General features: G+C 50.3%; 2 protein-coding genes and 1 long non-coding RNA gene across 8 annotated transcripts in view; 2 read left to right on the top strand and 1 right to left on the bottom strand.

Moving 5' to 3' along the window:
* The window catches only part of tmcc3 (transmembrane and coiled-coil domain family 3), a 112,631-nt gene extending 105,083 nt beyond the window's left edge, over positions 1-7,548 (top strand). For all 4 annotated transcript variants that reach the window (XM_043713327.2, XM_043713329.2, XM_087999710.1 and 1 more), the window contains exon 4: positions 5,997-7,548. In XM_043713327.2, coding sequence (XP_043569262.1) covers positions 5,997-6,290 — 294 coding nt within the window. In that variant the 3' untranslated portion in view covers positions 6,291-7,548. The remainder of the gene's footprint in view (positions 1-5,996) is intronic.
* The window catches only part of LOC148145905 (uncharacterized), a 125,026-nt gene extending 106,877 nt beyond the window's left edge, over positions 1-18,149 (bottom strand). For 2 of the 3 annotated variants that reach the window (XR_015761197.1, XR_015761195.1), the window contains exons 1-4: positions 18,011-18,149; positions 6,393-6,745; positions 4,062-4,262; positions 1,697-1,809 (exon numbers count right to left, since the gene is read on the bottom strand). This is a non-coding gene — a long non-coding RNA (uncharacterized LOC148145905). The remainder of the gene's footprint in view (positions 1-1,696; positions 1,810-4,061; positions 4,263-6,392; positions 6,746-18,010) is intronic. The other variant, XR_015761196.1, reaches the window with a different exon arrangement.
* Positions 18,115-24,702, top strand: part of cep83 (centrosomal protein 83) — a 54,841-nt gene continuing 48,253 nt past the window's right edge. The window contains exon 1 of the mRNA XM_087999709.1: positions 18,115-18,243. The gene's annotated coding sequence lies outside the window, so the exon portion shown is untranslated. The remainder of the gene's footprint in view (positions 18,244-24,702) is intronic.

Below are 24,702 nucleotides of genomic sequence, written 5' to 3'. Positions count from 1 at the left end.
TAGTTTGCAGGGATGTGTAGGTTAGGTGCATTAGTCAGGGGAAATGTAGAGGAATGGATCTGGGTGGGTTACTTTTCGGAGAGTCGGTGGGTGTGGATGTGTTGGGACAAATGATCTGTTTCTACACTGTAGGGATTTAATGAGGTTCAGTTGGATGTACTAGCTTTTGAAGCATTGCTCCTTCATCAGATCGCTGTGGAGCAGGATCATAAGACACCGAATTTATAGCAAAAGATTACAGTATCATGCAACTGAAACAATATATTGAATAAACCTAGATTGCTGTTAAGTCTTTCATCTTTTAGAATGGGTTACACGTTTCGGTTCATTAATATGTAAATCCCAGAACTTCTTTTAAGTCACATTCTTGAGATAACTTAAGGTTTTATAAAAAAAAGTGACATCTTAGCTCAGACAATGCATTAAAGTTTTGTTCAATATATCATTTCAGTTGCATGATACTGTAATCTTTTGCTGTAAATTCTGTGACTTATGATCCTGCTCCATAGCTACCTGATGAAGGAGCAGTGCTCTGAAAGCTAGTACTTCCAAATAAACCTATTGGACTATAACCTGATGTTGTGTGATTTTTAACTCAAGTGATCCAGTGTTGCATTTGTAGAATGATGCCCTGATGAAGCACCTACAACAACAGTCGCTTACAAACAGAAGTTGTTGCTTAGATTAACCCCACCTGATAATTTACAGATTTCTTAAATGTTAGATACAAAGATCCACAATCAAACTGGAGGAAACACCAACAGACATTTCTGGAGGAAAACTCGTGTGCCATTTACCTACCATTCCAATATGGTGTTGAGTGTCAACATACTCCTCCTTCAGGTGCCATATTCTAAGATGGCACTGGTATCTAAGATTTTCCAATTGGATTGGTGAAGTATAATATTGATGCTGAACAGGAGACTCTCCCAGTCTCAGAGTTTGCCTTCATGAGTTACAAGTTGATGACTGACCTATTTGATCATGAGATGAACACACCTCCAATGTAACCTACAAATCCTGAAATGGGATTCGAATACAGAGTTTCTGGCCCATGGGTCAGGGCACTATCCACAGGACCTACCTCCGCCAACATAAAGCACAATCAGTTATTCTGGATCTTGGAGAGAGTCAAGAAGATTTTCATATCTTACTTCTGATTAATTTTTCCCTCTTCTTTCATGTGAAGAGAGGTTTCATACTCAGAATCCTACCTTCCTTATTCGCTTCACAGATATTAACTGATGCAGAATGTTTGCCATTCTTTGTGTTACTGACAATGGTTTTTAGAATTTGAAATGCTGTGACATCTCAACAGAGAAATGGATCTATCTTCCTTTTTTTTTAAAGACACGGAAGATTGTCACTAACTTATTAAATCCTGTAAAATAATTCCTATTCTCTGAAGTTTGATGCAGTTAACCATACCCCATATCATACTTCTGGGCAAGAAGTAAGTAAAGTTGCCAGAGTCTCAGAAGACCATAGGCGTTAGAGAAATGACTGGTAGGGCATTTAACCTGAGGGTCACCAAACCTCAGGTGAGGGGGAAGGTTGCGAAAGAATGACCTTTTCAGTAACCTCAGCTGATGCAGGAGTTGAACCCATGCTGTTGACATCATTCCACATGGCAAACCAGTCTGCTATAGGCAGGAGCCAGCAGAGGAACAGATAATGAAGATAAACCATTACTTACAAAGTTACTCTCTCAAGTGGACAGCTGCTAATCTCTTGTTGTCTTATGTCAACGAATACTGTCAAGACCATCTGGTTGAAGGAACCCTGCGAGGCACAGGAAAGAAAGAGGATCTGAAAGGATGAAATAAGCAAATTTGTGACCAGAAAAAAATTCCAGCTTGAATGAACTTAGGGTTAATGGTAACTATAACATCTGATTAAGTATAAATAGAATTTCTTACTCACCAAGAAAGAATCAAAGAAAGGACAGATTTTAAACAAAAAAATTGGACTGTCAGTTTAGTTGTGTTACTCATGCTCTCATGGATTCCAGTCTCTGATTGTAGAAACTTTAGAGCTGTGTTGTAGTGGTGGGCATTTGTATCCAAACTCACACCAAATTCTATTTCACTGGCCCCAAATTGATTCCTAGTCTGACCATGCCTCATTTCTTAACATTGTTGGTAAATCCCTCTATAATCTCATTCTCCCACTGTCTCCAAACCCTCCTTGAGTCCTACAGTGCTCTGAGATCTTTTGGTGTCTCTATTTCTGGCTCACTGACCATTCCCTATTGGTGCTGTGCTCTCAGTTACCCAGAACTAAAGCATAGACATCCCCTCACTATAGAAACATAGAATCCCTATGGTGTGGAAGCAGGTGATTTGGCCCATCGAGTCTACACTGCCCATCCCAACAGCATCCCACCCAGCCACCCCCCCATCCCTGTAACCCTGCATTTCCCATGGCTGATCCACCAAACCTGCACATCTTTGGATCTCCTCCATTTCTCCGGATAACTACCTTATATTCTTGCTTTAAGATTCTCCTTTGAACCTGGTTTTGTAACATATAAGGTATCTCAGTGGTACATGTTTTTGGTAATAAAAGCATTTTAAGGTGTTTTGTAGTCATGGTCTACCTGGCCAAACTGATGGAGAAGATCCCTTTGGTACAACACAAGGAAAAGTGAGGCATTCTCTTTTCCCTAATATGATGACCAGCAAATGGATTACTGCCCACTCATGGCCTTCATTTCACTTGGGATTTTTTTTTCTTTGCATTCATGAGATGTGGACATTGCTGGCCAGGCCTGCAATTATACAATCCAATTTTATACAATACAATTTTCAATACAGCACAGGAACAGGCCCCTTAGCCCACCAAGCCTGCACCAATTCCCAATCCTTATTTAAACCTACTACTTATGCCCATACACAGTTTCTATCCCTCTTTTTGCCTCTCGTTCATGCGTCTATCAAGATATGCCTTAAATGTTGCTAACATACCTGCTTCCATCACCTCCACTGGCAGTGTGTTCCAGGCACCCACCACCCTCTGGCTGAAAGATTTTCCCCATACTTCTCCCCTAAACTTTTACCCTCTCACCTTGAACCTGTGCCCTCTTGCAGTTGACCTTTCCACCCTGGGAAAAAGCCTCTGACTATTCATCCCATCTATGCCTCTCAATTTTGTCAACTTCTACCAGATCACCCCTCAGCATCCATCTTTCTGAGTTTATCCAACCTCTCCTCATAACTGAAACCCTCCAGACTAGGCAAAATCCTGTTAAACTTTCTCTGCACCCTCTCCAAATTTTTTCCCTTTACCAGCTGCCTTTGAGAAGGTGGTGAAGGCAGAAGTCCCTGCGTTGTAGGTTGACCCACAATGCTATCAGGGAGGCAGTTCCAGGATTTTAATTCAGTGACACTGAACGAACTGCGATATATTTACAAGTCAGGATGGTGAGTGGCTTGGAGGGGAACTTGAAAGTGGTGGTTTTCCCATGTATTTACTACCCTTGTACTTTTAGGTAAAAATAGTCAGCGGTTTGGAAGGTGCTGTCTAAGGAGCCTGTTGCAGTGTTTCTTGCAGAATGGATATTACTGTGCACAATGTCGCCTCCAAAGCAAACTTTGACCACATTTGGCAATAAAATGGAAGAGATGTGTCAAAATGCTTCACACATTGTAAATGCAAAAACTTACTTTACAGAAGCAAATGGAAGTTCTGTGCATTTTATTTTTAGGGCTAGATCCGCTGTACACAGTTTGTGCAGGTCACCAATTAATCTTACAATCGTTGATACTGATCTGAGGAGATATGGAGCTAAAATTTGATTGAAATGACTGATATTATCATTGGCGTGTGGAAAGTCTGTTTCACATTACGGAATGTTGATTTGAAGGAAGCCATTTGGCCCATCATGCCTGCATTTTCTTCTTGCACATGTAATTACCTTGTGCCAATCTCTTTTTCTCCCCAAACCCCTGGACCTTATTTTTATCCATATAACCATTCAATGCCCCTCTTGAATGCCTCAGTTGAATCTGCCTCCACCACATTTCAAGGCAGTGCATTTCAGATTCTAACGTCTCACTGACCTTGCTGTCCTGAATTCTTCTTTTTGATTCCCACAATATCTCAGTCCTTGTTGCTTGTTGCCATAAATGCCTCCCTGCAGTTCAATAGTAATGCATTAGCCTTGTTTCTGGCAGGGTTCCAGTGAGATTAAAGCAGTGGAGTGTGAAGTTTTCAAACTTCGATGTTGCTGATGTTCATGGATTCCCGGCAACCAATCCAACCTGTGGAAAAGGCACGACCAACTGAGTGGGAATTCCAACTCAAGTCATTCATAGTTTGCACAATGTAGGTTCACAACACAGATCATTGCTACTGATACTGGGCTGGAGTGAGTGAGGGACCCAGAGTGGAAGAGATCATAAGAAATGGGATTGTATATTTAAAAAAAGGTGCAGGAGAAGGCCATTCAGCCCTCTGAGCCTACTCCACCATTCAGTGAGGTTATGGCTGATCTTCTACCTCAACAACACTTTCTTGCACCACCTTTGCAGCCTGTGATGTTTTTAATATGCAGAAATCCACCAATCTTGAAATATGCTCTCAACAACTGAGTCACCACAGCACTCGGGAGTAGAGAAGTCTAAAGATTCAAAAATAGTGTGAAGAATACATGATTATAGTATGGCAGGAGACAATTGCAGAGCTAAGGAGAAGCAACACCAAGCAGTTGTCTATATACCAGCACCTTAAATTCAAGTGGGTTTAAAAATGTTGGTCAAAGCAGCCTTTGTCTTTCGTTTACTTTCCCACAGCTTCTGATGAAAGGACATTGACCTGAAACATTATAATCGGTCTGACTTTAACTTAATTAACACCAATTGACTTACCTGGAGTAAACTCAGGCCCTATTAATTCCTCTCTCTATAGATGCCAGACCTAACAAGTAGTTAGCAGACTGGACAGAGTTGACAGGGTGAAGCAGTTTTTGTTTGTAAAAAAAACACGAATGAGAAGAAATTGATTTAAAGTGACATGCAAACAAAGCGTCGGGTGATGTAAGAAAACGCGTTTTTACGCAGCGAGCAATTTGGGTCTGGAAAGCACTGCCTGGAAATGTGGTGGAGTCAGGTTCCATTTAAGAGGGCATTCAAGAGGGCATTAGATTTTTATTTTGGGATGGTAATTGTAGACAGGAATATGGGGAAAAGGCAGGAGATTATGTTATGGACCAGATCAAATCCTCTCAAAATATATTCAGAAGATAGTCATGGCTCTACCTTTTCTTATTTTAAAGGTAAGTGTAAGATGTTGCATTCCAGATGCAATTCGATGGTCAAACTACTTGATATTAGCCAAAGCACATTTTATTCAAATGCTATAATTAAAATGCAACAAAAGAAAAGACATTGGAACAACTTAACTGTATTGGAAAACTTAAACAGAATAATAGGTTAACTACTAAATGATAACTATTCAATAAAGTAACATCCATAAACACATCCTTAGCAAAGGTAAATTCAGGAAAACAGATTGTCTCACATGCAGTTACAGCAGCAGGAAGAGAACCCCCAGTTTTTAGATATGACGGACAGAGGAAAAATAGCTTCCACATCAGCTTCAAGACCCCAGCAGCTGCTACAGAAAAACTAAAACTAAAAATCCTGGTTCTGTGGGAACTTGACCCCACCCAATTCTGCTGCTCCTATCATTCCAATTTTGAAAAAAAACCCAAGGCCTCACAAGCTCTCTTCAAAACACCAGGACAAAATACACCTCTTAAAGCTGTAGTATCATCACAGTTAGCACTAGATCATAGAGCTGGTACAGGCATGATAGGACTTTGGCCTCCATCTGCACTGTATTGATTCTATGATCGTTATGATAAATCTATGATATCGGCATTTGCTGTTTTCATCTCACATTTGTTTAGTATCTTCATGTTTAATATCAATCCCAAATTACACTTATTTTTATCAGACCCACTGACATGCCTCTGTTTATGTGGTCATCTGTAGGAAGCCTTGGAATCGTGCCAGACCCGACTTGCCACCTTGGAATTACATCAACAACAGCAGCAATTGTTACAGATTGAAAATGCCAACGCTAAGGTTCTGCTTGGAAAATGTATCAACATCTTTCTGGCCATCATGACTGTTATCCTTGTTTGCATCTCCACCATCGCCAAGTTCAGTATCCCTCTGATGAGGAGCCGTTTACATGTCGCTTGTACAATCTCTGCCGTTATAGTTGCGATCATTGTTTGGAAAAAATGGGATCAGATTCAGAGTCTCACAGACCGTATTTTATAAATTCACTGTGAAATGGGAATGCTTATCATGGATCATTTTAATTATTAAAATATGACTTTTAAACAATGAAATATACAAGACAGAAAATATTTGTATTATTACCTCGATATTAGAGTAGAAACACGACGTTTCTCACACAGCACTTTACTCAACATGTCCATTGATAACTTGAGACAAGATCAGCTCCAGCATCTGTAGCTATCAAAGGTCCTCATCATGTGTTAGCCTTTGACCAGATGATGTGTTCAGATTTTGACATTTGAACTGATACTTTCGATAAGAGAGTGATCAGCCATGATCTGGACGGGTCTGTGGTTTCTGATCACACATTACTTTATGAACCAGCTGATGCAATATCACGTGGGATGAGAAGTGTTGTGGTTTGCTTTACTGGGAAGTTGATACCTGATGTCTTCCTGAGCTGCATTGCTGAAAGGAACTCGGTGAAGATGAATCTGTGGAAGAGGAGGCAAAGACTGACTTGTGCTCAGCCATGTGTGTAATTGACATTACATCACTAACCTTATGTTTCTGTTGACTAGGACATGGTGAACTATTTGTGAAACCTGTCCTGAAAACTGAATATTTGAGCTTCAAGACTGAGGCAAAATGTATTGAATCCATAATTATGCTCTAACCTGCCTCAACAGGAGAAAGTGAATTAATTAATTCATTCTGGTTGCAGTGAGGTGGGTTGAGGATTGTCAGATGTAAATACACTTGTCTTAAAGAGAACTCTTTTAAATACACTGTAGAATAGCTATTTTTATATACCTCATAACAATGCACATTTATTAATATTTCTTTTTCACAGGTTATCACTCAGGTTGTCACGTTTCTTTTTATGTATTCACTGACAAAATGCACTTATCTGCACCCAGAACTCTAGGATCAGGATTGGTAACTTGTTTAAATATAACCATCTGTAACAGCAGTAAAATTACATGGCATTGGAACACAGAAGGCTCTGACTTTGCCTTGTAAATGAAAACTCCTTTTTATCTTTAATCACCACCAATTAGGGAAATTAGGGATGAGCAGTGAGTGCTGGACTAAACCAATGACACCTAGGTACCATGAATGAATCAAAAAAACATTACAAAGCATTGTCCCTAGGAGGGGGCCTTGCTTGACAGCAGCAGAGTTGAATAAAGCTGTATGGCTGTATATTTGATCATTCCAGTCAGCTGAAGAGCTTGGCTGCATAAAATGATCCCATTCATCTTAAATCATGATTATAATGAAATGCATTCATGAAGTACTGTTTGGTGTGCTGTACAAGTTAATTCTATTGAAGACTCACAGACTAAGGACTCAAAATGAAGAGTTTTTTTGAATAATACATCTGAAGGTGCTTTTTGTTTCTAACAGAATTTTAGGTTTGCAGAAGATGTGTTCATAATAGGCAATTTAATTAATTATCGATGTGTCAGTAGGATGAGGCCATTTGGCCCACCAAGTCCACACCGCCCCTCAGAAGAACACTGCATCCAGACTCACCCCATACCCAATCCCTGCATTTCCCATGGCCAATGCAGCTATCCTGCACATCTTTGGACTGTGGGAGGAAACCAGAGCAAACCCTTACAGATACAGGAATGCTTTTTTTTTCTTTATTCTTTAACAGGATGAGGGCATTGCTGCCTAGGCAGCATTTATTGCACATCTCTAATTGCCCAGAGGACAGTAGCGAGTCAACTGCTTTGTTGTGGGTCTGGAGTCACATGTAGGCCAGACCAAGTAAGGACAGCAAACTTCCTTCCCTTAAGCATGTCTGTGAACCAGATGGGTTTTTCCGACAATTGGCAATGGATTTATTGTAGTCACTAGATTCTTAATTCCAGATCTTTTTAAATTCAAATTCCAACATCTGCCATGGTGGGATTTGAACCCGGGTCCCCAGACATTATCTGGGTCGGTGGATTAATAGTCCAGTGATAATACTACTAGGCCAAATGAAACTAATAATGTTTCATTACTCAACATGAAATGTTAACTCTGACTTCTTTCCACAGATGCTTCTGACCTTTTCCAGCAATTTCTATTTTTGCCCCAGCACACAAATTGTTATGTTGCAGAAGGCGGCCATTTGGTCCAGTTCTATCACCTACAGCCACTCTCCTGCCTTTTCCCCATATGGTGAAAACACCATTTTTATTCAAATATTCATCCAACGTTCTGTCGATTACCTTAATTGAATCTACCTTTATCATGTTTGCTTCAATGGTTCACCTGTATAAATCATTGCAGAGGGTTAATCTAATTCCAATTCTTTATCATCATGCATTTGAGCCAGTTCAATCTCTTCCTAGTCTTTTTGTTAGGTTTGTAATCATCACTGGGACAAGTAGTCAAGTAAATTGCTATGTACTGGTCTATGCATTAAAATCCTCGCCTGAAGCCTTTAACAAAGACAAATGTCTACAGTGAATATCTCCTGGATTCTGAGTAAGAGATTGAAAACTTCTCTTTACAACTGTTTTTCTTTTCTTTCAGTCAATTTTTATTTTCCGCTCATCCCTCCATTTACATTTTCCAGTACGGCTACTGAAATAATGGGGAGGCAATGGCCTAGTGGTATTATCACTGGTTTGTTAATCCAGAGACCCAGGTAATGTACTGGTGACTTAAGTTTGAATCCTGCCATGGCAGACTTGGAATTTGAATTCAATGCATATCTGGAATTAAGAGTCTAATGATTACCATGAATCCATTGTCGATTGCCATGAAAAACCTATCTGGTTCACTAATGCCCTTTAGGGAAGGAAATTATCATCTTTAGCTGGTCTGACCTTCATGTGACTCCAGACCCACAGCAATGTGAATTAACACTCCTTTTAATATCTGTCAGCCCGGGATCCCTCATTAGACCAGGTTAACAGATCCAATCAGGGAACTCATTCTATGAGATCCACTTGGGTGATCTCGCTACAGCTACCACATCACATGGTCAAAACTGTAAGGAAATTGTACCCAGGCCTTTGAAAATCTCAATTTGATCCAGGGTCTATGAGATTCACAATAGATGGCCAAATGTGCCTTTATCTGAAATCTCACCACCTATTTTCTGGAAGCAGTGAACATAGAACACTGCAGTGCAGTACAGGCCCTTCTGCCTTCAATGTTGCGCCGACCTGTGAAATCAATCAGAAACCGATCTCTCTGCTCATCCACACTACCAAGAATCTTATCATTAGCCCAATATTCTGTATTCGTGTTATTCCTTCCAAAGTGAATCATCTCACACCTTTCCGCATTAAACTTCATTTGCCACCTCTCGGCCGAGCTCTGCAGCTTATCTATGTCTCTCTGTAATCTGCAATATCCTTCAGCAATATCCACAACTCCACTGACCTTAGTGTTGCCCGCAAATATACTAACCCATCCTTCTATGCCCTCATCCAGGTAATTTATAAAAATGACAAACAGCAGTTGCCCCAAAACAGATCCTTGCAGTTCACTACTAGTAACTGAATTCCAGGATGAACATTTCCCATAAGCCACCACCCTTTGTCTTCTTTCAGCTAGCCAATTTCTGATCCAAACTGCTAAAACCTTCTCAATCCCATGGCCTTCTTATTATCTATTAGCCTACAGTGGGGAACCTTATCAAACACTTTACTGAAATCCATATACACTACATCAACCGCTTTACCCTCATTCACTTGTTTGGTCACCTTCTCAAAGAACTCAATAAGGTTTGTGAGGCATGACCTACCCTTTACAAAACCATGTTGACTATCCCTAATCAACTTATTCCTTTCAAGATGATTATAAATCCTATCTCTTGTAATCCTCTCCAACACTTTACCCACAACCAAAGTAAGGCTCAGTGGTCTATAATTACAAGGGTTGTCTCTACTCCTCTTCTTGAACAAGGGTCAACATTTGCTATCCTCTAGTCTTCTGGCACTATTCCTGTAGACAATGATGACAGAAAGATCAAAGCCAAAGGCTCTGCAATCTCCTCCCTAGCTTCCCAGAGAACCCTATGATAAATCCCATCCAGCCCAGGGGACTTAACTATTTTCATACTTTCCAGAATTGCTAACACCTCCTCCTTATAAACCTCAATCCTGTCTAGTCTAATAGCCTGTATCTCAGTATTCTCCTTGACAATGTGAATACTGACAAAAAATATTCATTTAGCGCCTCTCCTATTTCCTCAGAGTCCACACACAACTTCCCACTACTGTCCTTGACAGGCCCTAATCTTACTCTAGTCATTCTTTTATTCCTGACATACCTCTAGAAAGTTTTAGGGTTTTTCTTGATCCTATGTGCTACAGACTTCTCATGTCCCCTCCTGGCTCTTCTTAGCTCTCTCTTTAGGTCCTTCCTGGCTAACTTGTAACTCTCAAATTCCCTAACTGAGCCTTCACGTCCCACTTTTACATAAGCCTCATTCTTCCTGTTGACAAAAGATTCAACTTCTTTAGTAAACCAACTTGTCCTCGCTCAACCACTTCCTGCCTAACTGACTAGTACATACTTGTCAAGGACAAAGGAAATGTGCAATGGTGTTCCCCAGGAATCAGCATTAGGACCACTACTCTTTTTAACATTATCAAGGGTTGAGAAATGTTCCGGGCAAGATTTGATGGTATCAAGTATGAAAGACTCAGATCCATGGAGAGACCAGAGAACCAGTTGTCTCCTTGAGAAGGTCTAAGGACGATCTGATAGATGTGATGAATGCTCTTGATAAAAAAAAGAGAAACTGGTTCCAGAGAACACTGACTTAAGGTGACTGGCAAAAGAATCAGAGGTGACAAGAGGTTAAAAAATAATTTACAGTAGTCTGAGATGCAGTAATTGTTACTGTGAATCTAGCTTTGATGATTTTTAGCTTTGGGGAATTCATGAATGTTTAATTGCCTAAACACTACATCACCACAGAAAAAAATCACTAAGTTTATGGCACTTGCTGTGATGACATTTAAAATGTATGGAACACCGGAATGGGATGGTTGTCAATGCGACGGAGTCAGATTTTAACACGCTTGGCAACAACAACCTATAAATATATTGTGCATTCAGCATCATTATAAAACATGGTCAGACACAAGGCCACATAAGTAAATGTTAGTGCACTGAGCAAAGGCTTTGTCAAAACAGTAAGTTTTAAAGAATGACTTAAAGGAGAAAAATGAAAGTGCACTATGAGCTGTGCAGTGATCAATATGCTCACTGCAGATAGTGAAATTTGAGTTCAATTAAATGAAAGAGCCGGCCTAATGGCGATGGTGTAAAAACCCATCTGGTTCAATAATGACAATGAGGGAAGGAAATCTGTGATCCTTACCTGGTCTGGCCTACTTGTGACTCCAGACCCACGTTCATACAGCTGACTCTTAACTGTCCTATATCAGTTAGTGATGTAAAATCATTGATTTGATCATTGACTTCAGCAAGAAAGGAGGACATGCCCCTATCTATATCAATGGAGCTGAGAAGGTGGAGTGGAGAGGTTCAAGAGTGTTAGGTTCCTTGTAGTGGCAACAACAACAATCTTTCCTGGACTTCCCACATAGATGTGACCGTCCAGAAGGCACAACAATGCCTCTTCTTCCTCAGGAGACTTAGGAAATTCAGCATGTCCATATGAACTCTCATCGACTTTTACAGATGCACCATAAAAAGCATTCTGTCTGGGTGCATAATGGCTTGGTATGGCAACTGTCCTGCTCAGGACCATAAGAAACTACAGAAGCTTGTGTGCACAGCCCAGACATCATGGAAGCCAATCTCCCATCCATGGACTCCATTTACACTTGTTGCTGCAGAAAGACTACTAACATCATGAAGGCCCTTCACATCCCGGTATGACTCTCTTCCAACCTCTTCCATCAGGCAAAAGGTACAGAAGGTTGAATACAAGCACCAGCGGGTTCAAGAACAGTTCTTGCTTGCTGTTATTAGACTGCTGAATGGACTTCTCTAATTTTAAATCTAATGTTGATCTTGATTTGTGCACCTTCCGTGTAGCCCTAGCCTGGTATGCATTGCTCTGTCTAAGCACCCTATGATCTGTATGTCCTTGTTTGTTATGATCTGTCTGTACTACTCGTAAAATAAAACTTTTCACTGTATGTAAGTACATGTGACAACAATAAATCAAATCAAATCAGATCGAATAAGCACTGGCCTAAACAGTTACACCCTGATCCCATGAACATAGAGTCATAGAAATGTACAGCATGGAAACTGACCCTTCAGTCCAACCCGTCCATGCCGACCAGATATCCCAACGCAATCTAGTCCCACCTGGCAGCACCTGGCCTATAACCCTCCAAACCCTTCCTAATCATATACCCATCCAAATGCCTCTTAAATGTTGCAATTGTCCCAGCCTCCATCACTTCCTCTGGCAGCTCATTCCATACACGTACCACCCTCCGTGTGAAAAGGTTGCCCCTCTATAAAAAGAAATTTTATATCTTTCTCCTGTCACAATTAACCTCTAGTTCTGGACTTCCCCACCCCAGGGAAGAGACTTTGTCTATTCACACTATCGATGCCCCTCAAGATTTTATAAACCTGTATAAGATTATCCCTCAGCCTCCGATGCTCCGGGGAAAACAGCCCCAGCCTATTCAACCTCTCTCTATAGCTCAAATCCTCCAACCCTGGCAACATCCTTGTAAATCTTTTCTGAACCCTTTCAAATTTCACGACATCTTTCCGATAGGAAGGAGACCAGAATTGCACACAAGATTCCAAAAGTGGCCTAACCAATGTCCTGTACAGCGCAACATGACCTCCCAACTCCTTTGCTCAATATTCGGACCAATAATGGAAAGCATACCAAACGCCTTCTTCACTATCCTATCTACCTGCAACTCCACTTTCAAGGAAATATGAACCTGCACTCCAAGGTCTCTTTGTTCAACAACACTCCCTAGGACCTTACTATTAAGTGTATAACTCCTGCTAAGATTTGCTTTCCCAAAATGCAGCACCTCACATTTATCTAATAAATCCATCTGCCACTTCTCAGCCCATTGGCCCATCTGATCAAGATCAAGAATCTGAGGTAACCTTCTTCGCTGTCCACTACACCTCCAATTTTGGTGTCATCTGCAAACTTACTAAATATACCTATTACACTCACATCCAAATCATTTTTATAAATGATGAGAAGTACTGGATCCAGCACCGATCCTTGTGGCACTCCACTGGTCACAGGCCTCCAGTCGAAAAAACAACCCTCCACTACCACCCTCTGTCTTCTACCTTTGAGCCAGTTCTTTATCCAAATGGCTAGTTCTCCCTGTATTCCATGAGATCTAACCTTGCTAACCAGTCTCCCATGGGGAATCTTGGCGATTGCCTTATTGAAGTCCATATAGGTCACACCCACCGCTCTGCCCTCATCAATCCTCTTTGTTACTTCCTCAAAAAACTTCATCAAGTTTGTGAGATGTGATTTCCCAAGCACAAAGCCATGTTGACTATCCCTAATCAGTCCTTGCCTTTCCAAATACATAGAGGTAAAAACAATGACTGCAGATGCTGGAAACCAGATTCTGGATTAATGGTGCTGGAAAAGCACAGCAGTTCAGGCAGCATCCAAGGAGTCCAAATACATGTACATCCTGTCCCTCAGGATTCCCTCCAACAACTTGCCAACCACCGACATCAGACTCACTGGTCTATAGTTCCCTGGCTTGTCCTTACTACACTTCTTAAACAGTGGCACCACGTTAGCCAAGCTCCAGTCTTCCGGCACCTCACCTGCGACTATCGATGACAGATATCTCAGCAATCATGTCCCTAGCTTCCCACAGAGTTCTAGGGTACACCTGATCCAGTCCTGGGGATTTTTATAAAACATTGCAGAGCAGGAGATGGCCATTTGGTCCATTGTGCCTGTGCTGGCTCTCCAAATGAGCATCCCATTTGCTGCCATTTCCCCACCTTCTCTCCGAAACCTTGTATATTGTTCTTTTTCAAGTAACCATTGTTTAAAAGCTTCACGTGAACCTATCTCCATCACAATCTCAGGCAGTGCAATCCATACCATAACCATTCACTGTGCAGAAAAAGATTTTGATTTGATATATTATTGTCAAACGTACTGAAATAAAGTGTAAAATATTGCATTGTGCTACCCGGACAAAACATTCCTTACAGGTACATCAGGGTAACAGAACTGAATGCAGAATGTAGTGTTACAGCTACAAAGAAGGTGCAGGGAAAGGTCAATTCTAATATCTGAGAAGCCAGTTCATAAGTCTGATAACAGCGGGGAAGAAGCTGTTCTTGAGTCTGTTTATCTGTGTTTTCAAACTTTTGTATTTTCTGCCCAATGGAAGTGAGTATAACCAAGGTGGGTGGGGTCTTTGATTATGTTGGCTGCTGGCCAGAGATAGCATGATGGACTTGGATGAATTCACAACTCTCTGTAATTTCTCGTGATCTTGGGCAGAGCAGTTGTTATACCAAGCTGTGATGCTATCTATGGTACATCTCTAAAAATTGACAAGAGTCATTGTGGATATGCTGACTTTTCTTAGCCTTCTGAGGAAGTAGAAGCATTGGTATGCTTTCTTGACTGTAGTGTTGTCGTAGATGGACCAGGACAGATTGTTGGTGATATTTACTCCTAAGAACTTGAAGCTGTAGACCATCGTAATGCCTCTTTTTCCTCAGGTGGCTCAGGAAATTTGGCACATCCATATGGACCCTCTCCAACTTCTACAGATGCACCAATGAGAGCATACTGTTTGGGTGCATAACGGCTTGGTATGGCAACTGCTGTGCCCAGGACCATAAGGAACTACAAAAGGTGGTGTGCAAAGCCCAGACCATCTGTGGACTTCATTTACACAGCTCGCTGCCACAAAAAGGCTGCCAACATCATCAAAGACCCTTCGCACTCTGGTAACGATCTCCTACAACCTCATCGTCAGGCATAAGATACAGAAGCCTGAACACACACACCAGCAAGTTCAGGAACAGCTTCTTCTTGGCTATTATTGGACTAATGAATGGATTCTCTAGCCTAAATTATGCTGCTCTTGCTAATGCTGATCATGCCTAGTGCACACCATCTGCAATGTAACCTGTATGCCTCTGTCTAAGTCCTTCTGATCTGTCTGTCCTTGCTTACTATGATCTGCTTGTACTGCTTGTAAACAAAGCTTTTCACTGTATCTCGGTACATGCGACAATAAATGAATCAAATTTCAATCTCCACCTCAGCACCTTTGACACAGATAAATAAATTGATATGTGTCCTCCACTTTCCTTCCTTAAGTCGATGACCAGTTCCTCTGCTTTGCTGACATTGAGGGAGAGATTATTATCTTTAAACCATGCTACTAAGTTATCGCTTTCCTGTACCCTGCCTGGTCACTGTTTGAGATCCCATCCATGATGGTGGTGTCATTGGGAAATTTGTAAATGGGGTTTCCTCAAACCATGAGCTTTTCTTCATTCTGCTTACGTTAATTATAACTTTGTCAATCTGTGCCCTCTTGTTCTTAATTATTTCACACACGGGACCATTTTCTCCTTATTTACTCTGTCCAGTCCTCTCATGATCTTGAATACTTAAATTAGATCTGTGCTCAGCCTTCTTTTCTCCAAAAACAAGCTCAGGTTCTCCAGTCATTTCCAAAACTGAAATTCCTCATCTTTGGAATCATTCTTCTGCACTCTCTCCAAAGTCTTCACATCTTCCCTAAAGTGCAGTGTCAGTGTGTACACATTACTTGAGCTAAGGCTAAATGTGTCTTATTTAAGTTCAACATAATCTCCTTCCTCTTGTACTAATTTCATTCTTAATAAATGTATGCTTTATTAACTGCTCCCTCCACTTTTCCTGCCACCTTCAATAATCTACACACATCTCCATCCTATCACTACATAGGTATCACTACATATTTCTCTGTACTGAAATGAATCTGCCACATATTTGCCAAAGCCACCAACATGTCTATGTCTTTCTGAAGTTCTACACTGAACTCCTCACAGTTTACATTGTTTCCAAGTTTTATCACCTGTAAGTTTTGAAATTGTGCTCTGTACACCAAAGTCTACATCATTTATATCAGGAAAAACAATGATCCAAACACTGATCCTTGGGAGTTCCACTACAAACCTCCCCCTAATCTGAAAAGTATCCATTAACCATGTCTCTATGTTTCCTCACCCTCAGCCAATTCCTTGTTGATGTTGTCCCTTTTATTCAGGGGCTATAACGTTGCTCACAAGTCTGTTGTGCAACAGTGTATCAAATGCCTTTTGGAAGTCCATGTTCACCACAGCAATGGCATTATCCAGACTCCAAAAAACCTCCAGCAATTAGAATCATAGAGTTGTACAGCATGGAAACAGGCCCTTCGGTCCAACTCGTCCATGCTGATCAGATATCCTAATATAATCAATACCCATTTGCCAGCACTTGGCCCATATCCCTCTAAATCCTTCCTATTCATATACCCATCAGATACCTTTCTAAATGCTGTAACTGTACCAGTCTTCACCACTTCCTCTGGCAGCTCAGTCCATACAAGCACCACTCTCTGGGTGAAAAGTTGCCCCTTAGGTCCCTTTCATATCTTTCCCCTCTCAGCCTAAACCTACACCCTCTTGTTCTGCACTCCTGCATCCCACGGAAAAAAAACCTTGTCTGTTTACCGTATCCATGTCCCTCATGATTTTATAAACATCTATTAGGTCACAAATTAGCCTCCAGTGCTCCAGGGAAAACAGTCCCAGCCTATTCAGCCTCTCTCTATAGCTCAAATCCTCCAACCCTGGCAACATCCTTGTAAGTCTTTTCTGAACCTTTTCAAGTTTCACAACACATTACTTAAACATACTTTTCCCTGAAGAGATCCATACTGGCTTTCCTTAATTAACCTGAATTTATCTATGTGAATATTAATTTTGTCTTGAATTATTGTTTCTACAAGTTTCACAACTACCAAAGTTAAATTAGCTGATCTGTAATTGTTTGGTTTATCCTTACACCCTTTATTGAACAAGGGTTTGATCTTGAACTTAATGAATTAAAGAATTATGGGGAATGTACAGGGAAGTGGAGTTGAGGCCAAGGTGAGATCAGCCATGATGGTATAAAATGGCAGAGCAGGCTGGTGGGGTTGAATCATCTACTTTTGTTCCTCCTAGCCCTTATGTTCTCTTTTTGGTACCTAACTGGCCCTCACTCCTTATAGATGTTTGAACTCACAAGACCTCTTATTCCTGATCACACACATATCTCACATAACATGAAAGCCTTAATAATTCTATAGTATTTTTCATGATTTCAGCATATCCCAAAGTTTCAGCAATTGGAGTACTTCTAAAGAGCGTGCCATTGTTAATGCTGGTACAGGCAAAGCTCCCATACACAGCAATGGGGCAATGACCAAATAATCTGGCCCAATGATGCTGGGTGAGGGATAAATATTGGCCAAAGCATCCCAGCTGAGAAAACTCTCTTGCTCTTCTTTGTAATGGGTGCCACAGCACCTTTCCATCCACCTGAGCAGGTGGGGCATAATTATTGGTCTAACATTTCTTCCAAAGGATGGTACCTGTGACAGTGCAGAGCTCCGGCAGTACTGCACTGGGTTGTGTTGTAAGAAAATCCATGAGGAATGAAGAGGTTTATTATGGCTCCTCATGTCCAAGTGTGAGGGGAGTGTGTGCTAACTACTGTTTCACACCCCTTTCTCTGTGTGTGTGTGTGTGTGTGTACTCACTGTTTCTGCTCCATGTTCACTTCAGCCTCCTGAGGTGCTGCTGCCTGTCACTCTGGGATCTTCCTCTGCCCCCAGCTCACCCCCCTCCCGCGGCCTGTGAGGCGGGGCGCCTGCGCGGAGCCGGCTGCCGGGAGGGCCTTGCTGGCGGCGGGCAGAGACCCGGCGGTTTTTCCCCTTCGACACCCCCGGACCGGGGCAGGGCCCGTGAGGAGATGGCGGCGGCTGCTCTCTGAGTGAGTGAGTGAGTGAGGGTGGGGACAGTGAGGAAGGCGGCTGCTCGGGCTCGGGCTCGGGCCTGGGCCTGGGCCTGGGCCTGGGCCGAGCGGAGCCCGGGAACATTCCGCGGCCGCGGGACAGCTGTAGGCCGGTGATCAGCGCTGGGTTCCCGAGCCCAGGGAGCGGGGTGGGGTAAAGGAGCCCGACCTGGGGTTGGGGGAAACGGTGGTAGCCGCGGCCGTTGGAGAGCGTTTAGCGTTACCATGGTAACGGATGGTTTTGGGGTAAGGGGTCAAGAGGTAGGGGCTGGAGGTGGTGAAGGTTAGGGAGGGGAGAAGGGGGGGAGGGAAGGAGAGGGAGAAGGGAGAAGGGGGGGGGGAGGGAGAAGGGGGGGGAGAAGGGAGAAGGGGGAGGGAGAAGGGAGAAGGGGGGGGAGAAGGGAGAAGGGGGAGGGAGAAGGGAGAAGGGGGGGGAGGGAGAAGGGAGAAGGGGGGGGGAGGGAGGAGGGGGAAGGGAGAAGGGGGGAGGGAGGAGGGGGAAGGGAGAAGGGGGGAGGGAGGAGGGAGAAGGGGGGAGGGAGGAGGGAGAAGGGGGGGAGGGAGGAGGGAGAAGGGGGGGAGGGAGGAGGGAGAAGGGGGGGAGGGAGGAGGGAGAAGGGGGGGAGGGAGAGAGAGGGGGGGGGAGGAGGGAGAGAGAGGGGGGGGGAGGGAGAGAGAGGGGGGGGGAGGAGGGAGAGAGAGGGGGGGGGAGGAGGGAGAGAGAGGGGGGGGGAGGAGGGAGAGAGAGGGGGGGGGAGGAGGGAGAAGGGGGGGAGGGAGGAGGGAGAAGGGGGGAGGGAGGAGGGAGAAGGGGGGGAGGGAGGAGGGAGAAGGGGGGGGAGGGAGAGAGGGGGGGGGGAGGAGGGAGAAGGGGGGGGGGAGGAGGGAGAAGGGGGGGGGAGGGAGAAGGGGGGGGGGAGGGGGAGGGAGAGGGAGAAGGGGGGGGAGGGAGAGGGAGAAGGGGGGGGGGAGGGAGAAGGGGGGGGGGAGGGAGAAGGGGGGGGGGAGGGGGAGGGAGAGGGAGAAGGGGGGGGAGGGAGAGGGAGAAGGGGGGGGAGGGGGAGGGAGAAGGGGGGGGAGGGGGAGGGAGAAGGAGGGGGAGGGAGAAGGAGGGGGAGGGAGAAGGAAGAAGGGGGGGGAGAAGGAGGGGGAGGGAGAAGGAAGAAGGGGGGGAGAAGGGGGGGGAGGGAGAAGGAAGAAGGGGGGGAGAAGGGGGGGGAGGGAGAAGGGAGAAGGAAGAAGGGGGGAGAAGGGGGGGGAGGGAGAAGGGAGAAGGGGGGGGAGAAGGGGGGGGAGGGAGAAGGGAGAAGGGGGGGGAGAAGGGAGAAGGGGGGGAGAAGGGGGGGGAGGGAGAAGGGAGAAGGGGGGGGAGAAGGGGGGAGGGGGGGGGAGAAGGGGGGGGGAGGGAGAAGGGAGAAGGGGGGGGGAGGGGGGGGGGGGGGAGAAGGGGGGGGGGGAGAGAAGGGAGAAGGGGGGGGAGAAGGGGGAGGGAGGGGGGAGGAGGGAGGAGGGAGAAGGGGGGAAGGGAGGGGGGGGAGGGAGGAGGGGGAAGGGGGGGGAGGGAGAAGGGGGGGGGGGGGGGGGAGGGGGAGGGGGGGGAGGGGGAGGGAGAAGGGGGGGGCAGGGAGAAGGGGGGAGGGGGGGGGAGAAGGGGGGAGGGGGAGGGAGAAGGGGGAAGGAGAAGGGGGGAGGGGGAAGGAGAAGGGGGGGAGGGGGAGGGAGAAGGGGGAAGGAGAAGGGGGGAGGGGGGGGGAGGGGGAGGGGGGGGGAGGGGGAGGGAGAAGGGGGAAGGAGAAGGGGGGAGGGGGAGGGAGAAGGGGGAAGGAGAAGGGGGGAGGGGGAGGGAGAAGGGGAAGGAGAAGGGGGGGGAGGGAGAAGGGGGAAGGAGGAGGGGGGGGAGGGAGGAGGGGGAAGGGGGAGGGAGAAGGGGGGGAGGGAGGAGGGGGAGATGGTGGGGGGGGGGAAGGTGGGGGAGAAGGTGGGGGGGGGGAAGGAGGGGGAGAAGGTGGGGGGGGGGGAAGGTGGGGGAGAAGGTGGGGGGGGGGAGAAGGTGGGGGGGGGGGAAGGAGGGGGAGAAGGTGGGGGGGGGAAGGAGGGGGAGAAGGTGGGGGGGTAGGGAAGGAGGGGGTGAAGGTGGGGGGGGGGAGAGGGAAGGAGGGGGAGAAGGTGGGGGGGGGGAGAGGGAAGGAGGGGGAGAAGGTGGGGGGGGGGAGAGGGAAGGAGGGGGAGAAGGTGGGGGGGTAGGGAAGGTGGGGAGAAGGTGGGGGGGTTGGGAAGGAGGGGGAGAAGGTGGGGGGGTAGGGAAGGAGGGGGAGAAGGTGGGGGGGTAGGGAAGGAGGGGGAGAAGGTGGGGGGGGGGGGAGTGGGTTGGTGGGGGAGGGAGAGGGAAGGTGGGGGAGAAGGTGGGGGGGGAGTGGGAAGGAGGGGGAGAAGGTGGGGGGGGTGGGTTGGAGGGGGTGTTGGTGGGGGGGGGTGGGTTGGTGGGGGTGTTGGGGGGGGGTTGGAGGGGGTGTTGGTGGGGGGTGGGGGGTGGGTTGGTGGGGGAGAAGGTGGGGGGATGGGGGGGGGATGGGGGGGGGAAGGGTGGGAGGGAAGGAGGGGGAGAAGGTGGGGGGAAGGGGGGAGGGAAGGAGGGGGAGAAGGTGGGGGGAAGGGGAGAGGGAAGGAGGGGCAGAAGGTGGGGGGGGAGGGGAGAGGGAAGGAGGGGGAGAAGGTGGGGGGGGAGGGGGAAGGAGGGGGGAGGTGGGGGGGGGGAGGGTGAAGGAGGGGGGAGAAGGTGGGGGGGGGAGGGGGAAGGAGGGGGAGAAGGTGGGGGGGGGAGGGGGAAGGAGGGGGAGAAGGTGGGGGGGGGAGGGGGAAGGAGGGGGAGAAGGTGGGGGGGGGAGGGGGAAGGAGGGGGAGAAGGTGGGGGGGTAGGGGAAGGAGGGGGAGAAGGTGGGGGGGTAGGGTTGGTGGGGGAGTTGGTGGGGGGGTAGGGTTGGTGGGGGAGAAGGTGGGGGGGTAGGGTTGGTGGGGGAGTGGGGGGGGGTTGGGAAGGAGGGGGGAGGTGGGGGGGGTAGGGTTGGTGGGGGTGGTGGGGGGGGTAGGGGGAGGGGGGGTGTTGGTGGGGGGGGGTGTGGGAAGGTGGGGGTGGGTGGGGAAGGTGGGGGAGAAGGTGGGGGGTTGGGGGGGGAGGGGGAGTTGGTGGGGGGGGGTGAGGGTTGGAGGGGGAGTTGGGGGGGGGTGGGAAGGAGGGGGAGATGGGGGGATGGGGGTGGGGGAGATGGTGGGGGGATGGGGGGTGGGTTGGTGGGGGTGTTGGGGGGGGTTGGGGGGAGGGTGGTGGGGGTGGTGGGGGGAAGGGGTGTGGGTTGGTGGGGGTGAAGGTGGGGGGAGGGGTGTGGGAGGAGGGGGAGAGGTGGGGGGGGAGGGGGTTGGTGGGGGGGGGGGTTGGTGGGGGTGTTGGGGGGGGGGGTGGGGGTTGGTGGGGGTGTTGGTGGGGGGGTGGGTTGGTGGGGGTTGGGGGGGGGATGGTGGGGGTGTTGGTGGGGGGTTGGGGGGTGGGAAGGTGGGGGTGTTGGGGGGGGTTGGGGGGTGGGTTGGTGGGGGTGTTGGGGGGGGGTTGGGGTGTGGTTGGTGGGGGTGTTGGGGGGGGTTGGGGTGTGGGATGGTGGGGGTGTTGGGGGGGGGGGTGGGGGTGGTGGGGGGGTGGGGGTGTGGTGGGGGGGGTGGGGGTTGGAGGGGGTGTTGGTGGGGGGGGGAGGGGGAGGTGGGGGTGTTGGGGGGGGGGAGGTTGGTGGGGGTGTTGGGGGGGGGGGAGGGTTGGTGGGGGTGAGGTGGGGGGGGGGTGGGAAGGTGGGGGAGAAGGTGGGGGGGGTGGGATGGTGGGGGTGTTGGTGGGGGGGGGGTGGGTTGGTGGGGGTGTTGGGGGGGGGGGGTGGGTTGGTGGGGGTGTTGGGGGGGGGGGGGTGGGTTGGTGGGGGTGTTGGGGGGGGGTGGGTGGTGGGGGTGTTGGGGGGGGGGGTGGTTGGTGGGGGGTTGGGGGGGGGGTGGGTTGGTGGGGGGTGGTGGGGGGGGGGAGGGATGGTGGGGGTGTTGGGGGGGGGGGGTGGGTTGGGGGGGTGGTGGGGGGGTTGGGGGGGGGGAGGTGGGGGGTTGGTGGGGGGTTGGGGGGGGTTGGGGGAGGTGGGGGGGGTGGGGGTGTTGGGGGGGGTGGGGTGTTGGGGGGGGGTTGGGGTGTGGGGGGGGGGTGGGGTGTTGGGGGGGGGTGGGGGGGGGAGGAGGGGGGAGGGGGGTGGGGGAGTTGGGGGGGGGTGGGGTGAAGGGGGGGGGGGAGTTGGGGGGAGTGGGGTGGTGGGGTGATGGGGGGGAGGGGGTGTGGGGGTGGGGGTGTTGGGGGGGTGGGGGTGTTGGGGGGGGTGGGTGTTGGGGGGGGGGGGTGATGGGGGGGGTGGGGAGTTGGGGGGGTGGGGGAGAAGGTGGGGGGGGGGGGTTGGGGGGTGGGGGAGAGGGGGGGTGGGGTGGGGGGTGGGGTGTGGGGGAGGGGTGAAGGGGGGGAGGGGTGGTGGGGGGAGGGGGGGGGGTGGGGGTGAGGTGGGGGGGGGGGGGGGGTGGGGGGAGGGGGGGGTGGGGGGGGTGGGGTGTGGGGGGGGGTGGGGGGGTGGGGGGAGGTGGGGGGGTGGGGGGGGTGGGGGTGTGGGGGGGGGGTGGGGGGGGTGGGGGTGTTGGGGGGGGGGGGGGGGGGGGTGTTGGGGGGGGGGGGGGGGTGGGGGGTGGGGGGGGGGGGGGGTGGGGGGTGTTGGGGGGGGGGGGGGTGGGGGTGTGGGGGGGTGGGGGGGGGGGGGGGGGGGGGGGGGGGGTGGGGGGGGGTGGGGGGGGTGGGGGGGGGGGGTGGTGGGGGGAGGGGGGGGGGGGTGGGGGGTGGGGGGGGGTGGGGGGGGGGGTGGGGGGGGGGGGGGGTGGGGGGGGGGGGGGGTGGGGGGGGGGGGGGGTGGGGGGGGGTGGGGGGGTGGGGGGGGGGGGGGGGGGGTGTTGGGGGGGGGGTGGGGGGGGTGGGGGGAGGGGGGGGGGGGGGGTGTGGGGGGGGTGGGGGGTGGGGGGGGTGGGGGGGGGGGTGTTGGGGGGGGGTGGGGGGGGGGGGGTGGTTGGGGGGGGGGGGGGGGGTGGGGGGTTGGGGGGGGGTGGGGGGGGGGGTGTGGGGGGGGTGGGGGGGTTGGGGGGGGGGTGGGGGGGTGGGGGGTGGTGGGGGGGGGGTGGGGGGTGGGGGGAGGGGGGGGTGGGGGGGTGGGGGGGGTGGGGGGGTGGGGGGGTGGGGGGGGGTGGGGGGGGTGGGGGGTTGGGGGGGGGTGGGGGGGGGGGGGGGGTGGGGGGTGGGGGGGGGGGGGGGGGGGGGGTTGGGGGGGGTGGGGGGGGTGGGGGGTTGGTGGGGGGGGGGGGGGGGGTGTGGGGGGGGGTGGGGGGGGGGGGAGGTGGGGGGGGGTGGGGGGGGGTGGTGGGGGGGTGGGGGGGGGTGGGGGGGGTGGGGGGGGGGGGTGGTGGGGGGGGGGGGGGGGTGGGGGGGGGTGGGGGGTGGGGGGGGGGGGGGGTGGGGGTGTTGGGGGGGGGGTGGGGGGGGTGGGGGTGGGGGTTGGGGGGGGGGGGGTGGGGGTGTGGGGGGGGGGTGGGGGGGGTGGGGGGGTGGGGTGTGGGGGGGGGTGGGGGTTGGGGGGGGGGTGGGGGGTGGGGGGGGTGGGGGGGGGGGGGGGTGGGGGGGGGGGGGGTTGGGGGGGGGTGGGGGGGTGGGGGGGTTGGGGGGGGGGGGGGTGGGGGGGTTGGGGGGGGGGGTGGGGGGGGGGGGGGGTGGGGGGGGTGGGGGGTTGGGGGGGTTGGGGGGGGGGTGGGGGGTGGGGGGGGTGGGGGGGGTGGGGGGGTGGGGGGGTTGGGGGGGGGGTGGGGGGTTGGGGGGGGGTGGGGGGGGTTGGGGGGGTTGGGGGGGGGTGGGGGGTGGGGGGGGGTGGTGGGGGGGTGGGGGGGTGGGGGGGTTGGGGGGGGGGTGGGGGGTGGGGGGGGTTGGGGGGGGGGGGGGGGGGTGGGGGGGTGGGGGGGGGTGGGGGGGTGGGGGGGGGGGTGGGGGGTGGGGGGGGTGGGGGGGTGGGGGGGTGGGGGGGGGTGGGGGGGGTGGGGGGGGGTGGGGGGGAGGGGGGGTGGGGTGGGGGGTGGGGGGGGGTGGGGGGGAGGGGGGGTGGGGGGAGGGGGGGAGGGGGGGTGGGGGGGGGTGGGGGATTTTTGTTTGTGTGAAAAGAAAAATAAGGAAAGAAAATTGAAAATTAAGGAATAAAGAAAAATAAGGAAAAAAAGAAAAAATAAGAAGAAAAATAAGGAAAAAAAAGAGAAAAATAAGGAAAATAGGAAAAATAAGAAAAAAAGAAAAATAAGGAAAAAAAAGAGAAAAAAGAAAAAATAAGGAAAATAAGGAAAAAA

The sequence above is a fragment of the Chiloscyllium plagiosum genome, unplaced genomic scaffold (genome assembly GCF_037043375.1).
Source record: "Chiloscyllium plagiosum isolate Xiang-an unplaced genomic scaffold, Cpla_swu_hap1 HiC_scaffold_23, whole genome shotgun sequence".
In the NCBI taxonomy this organism is placed as follows: domain Eukaryota; kingdom Metazoa; phylum Chordata; class Chondrichthyes; order Orectolobiformes; family Hemiscylliidae; genus Chiloscyllium; species Chiloscyllium plagiosum.
Note: the sequence above shows the minus strand (reverse complement) of the source record. Positions and strands in the feature narration are given on the sequence as shown.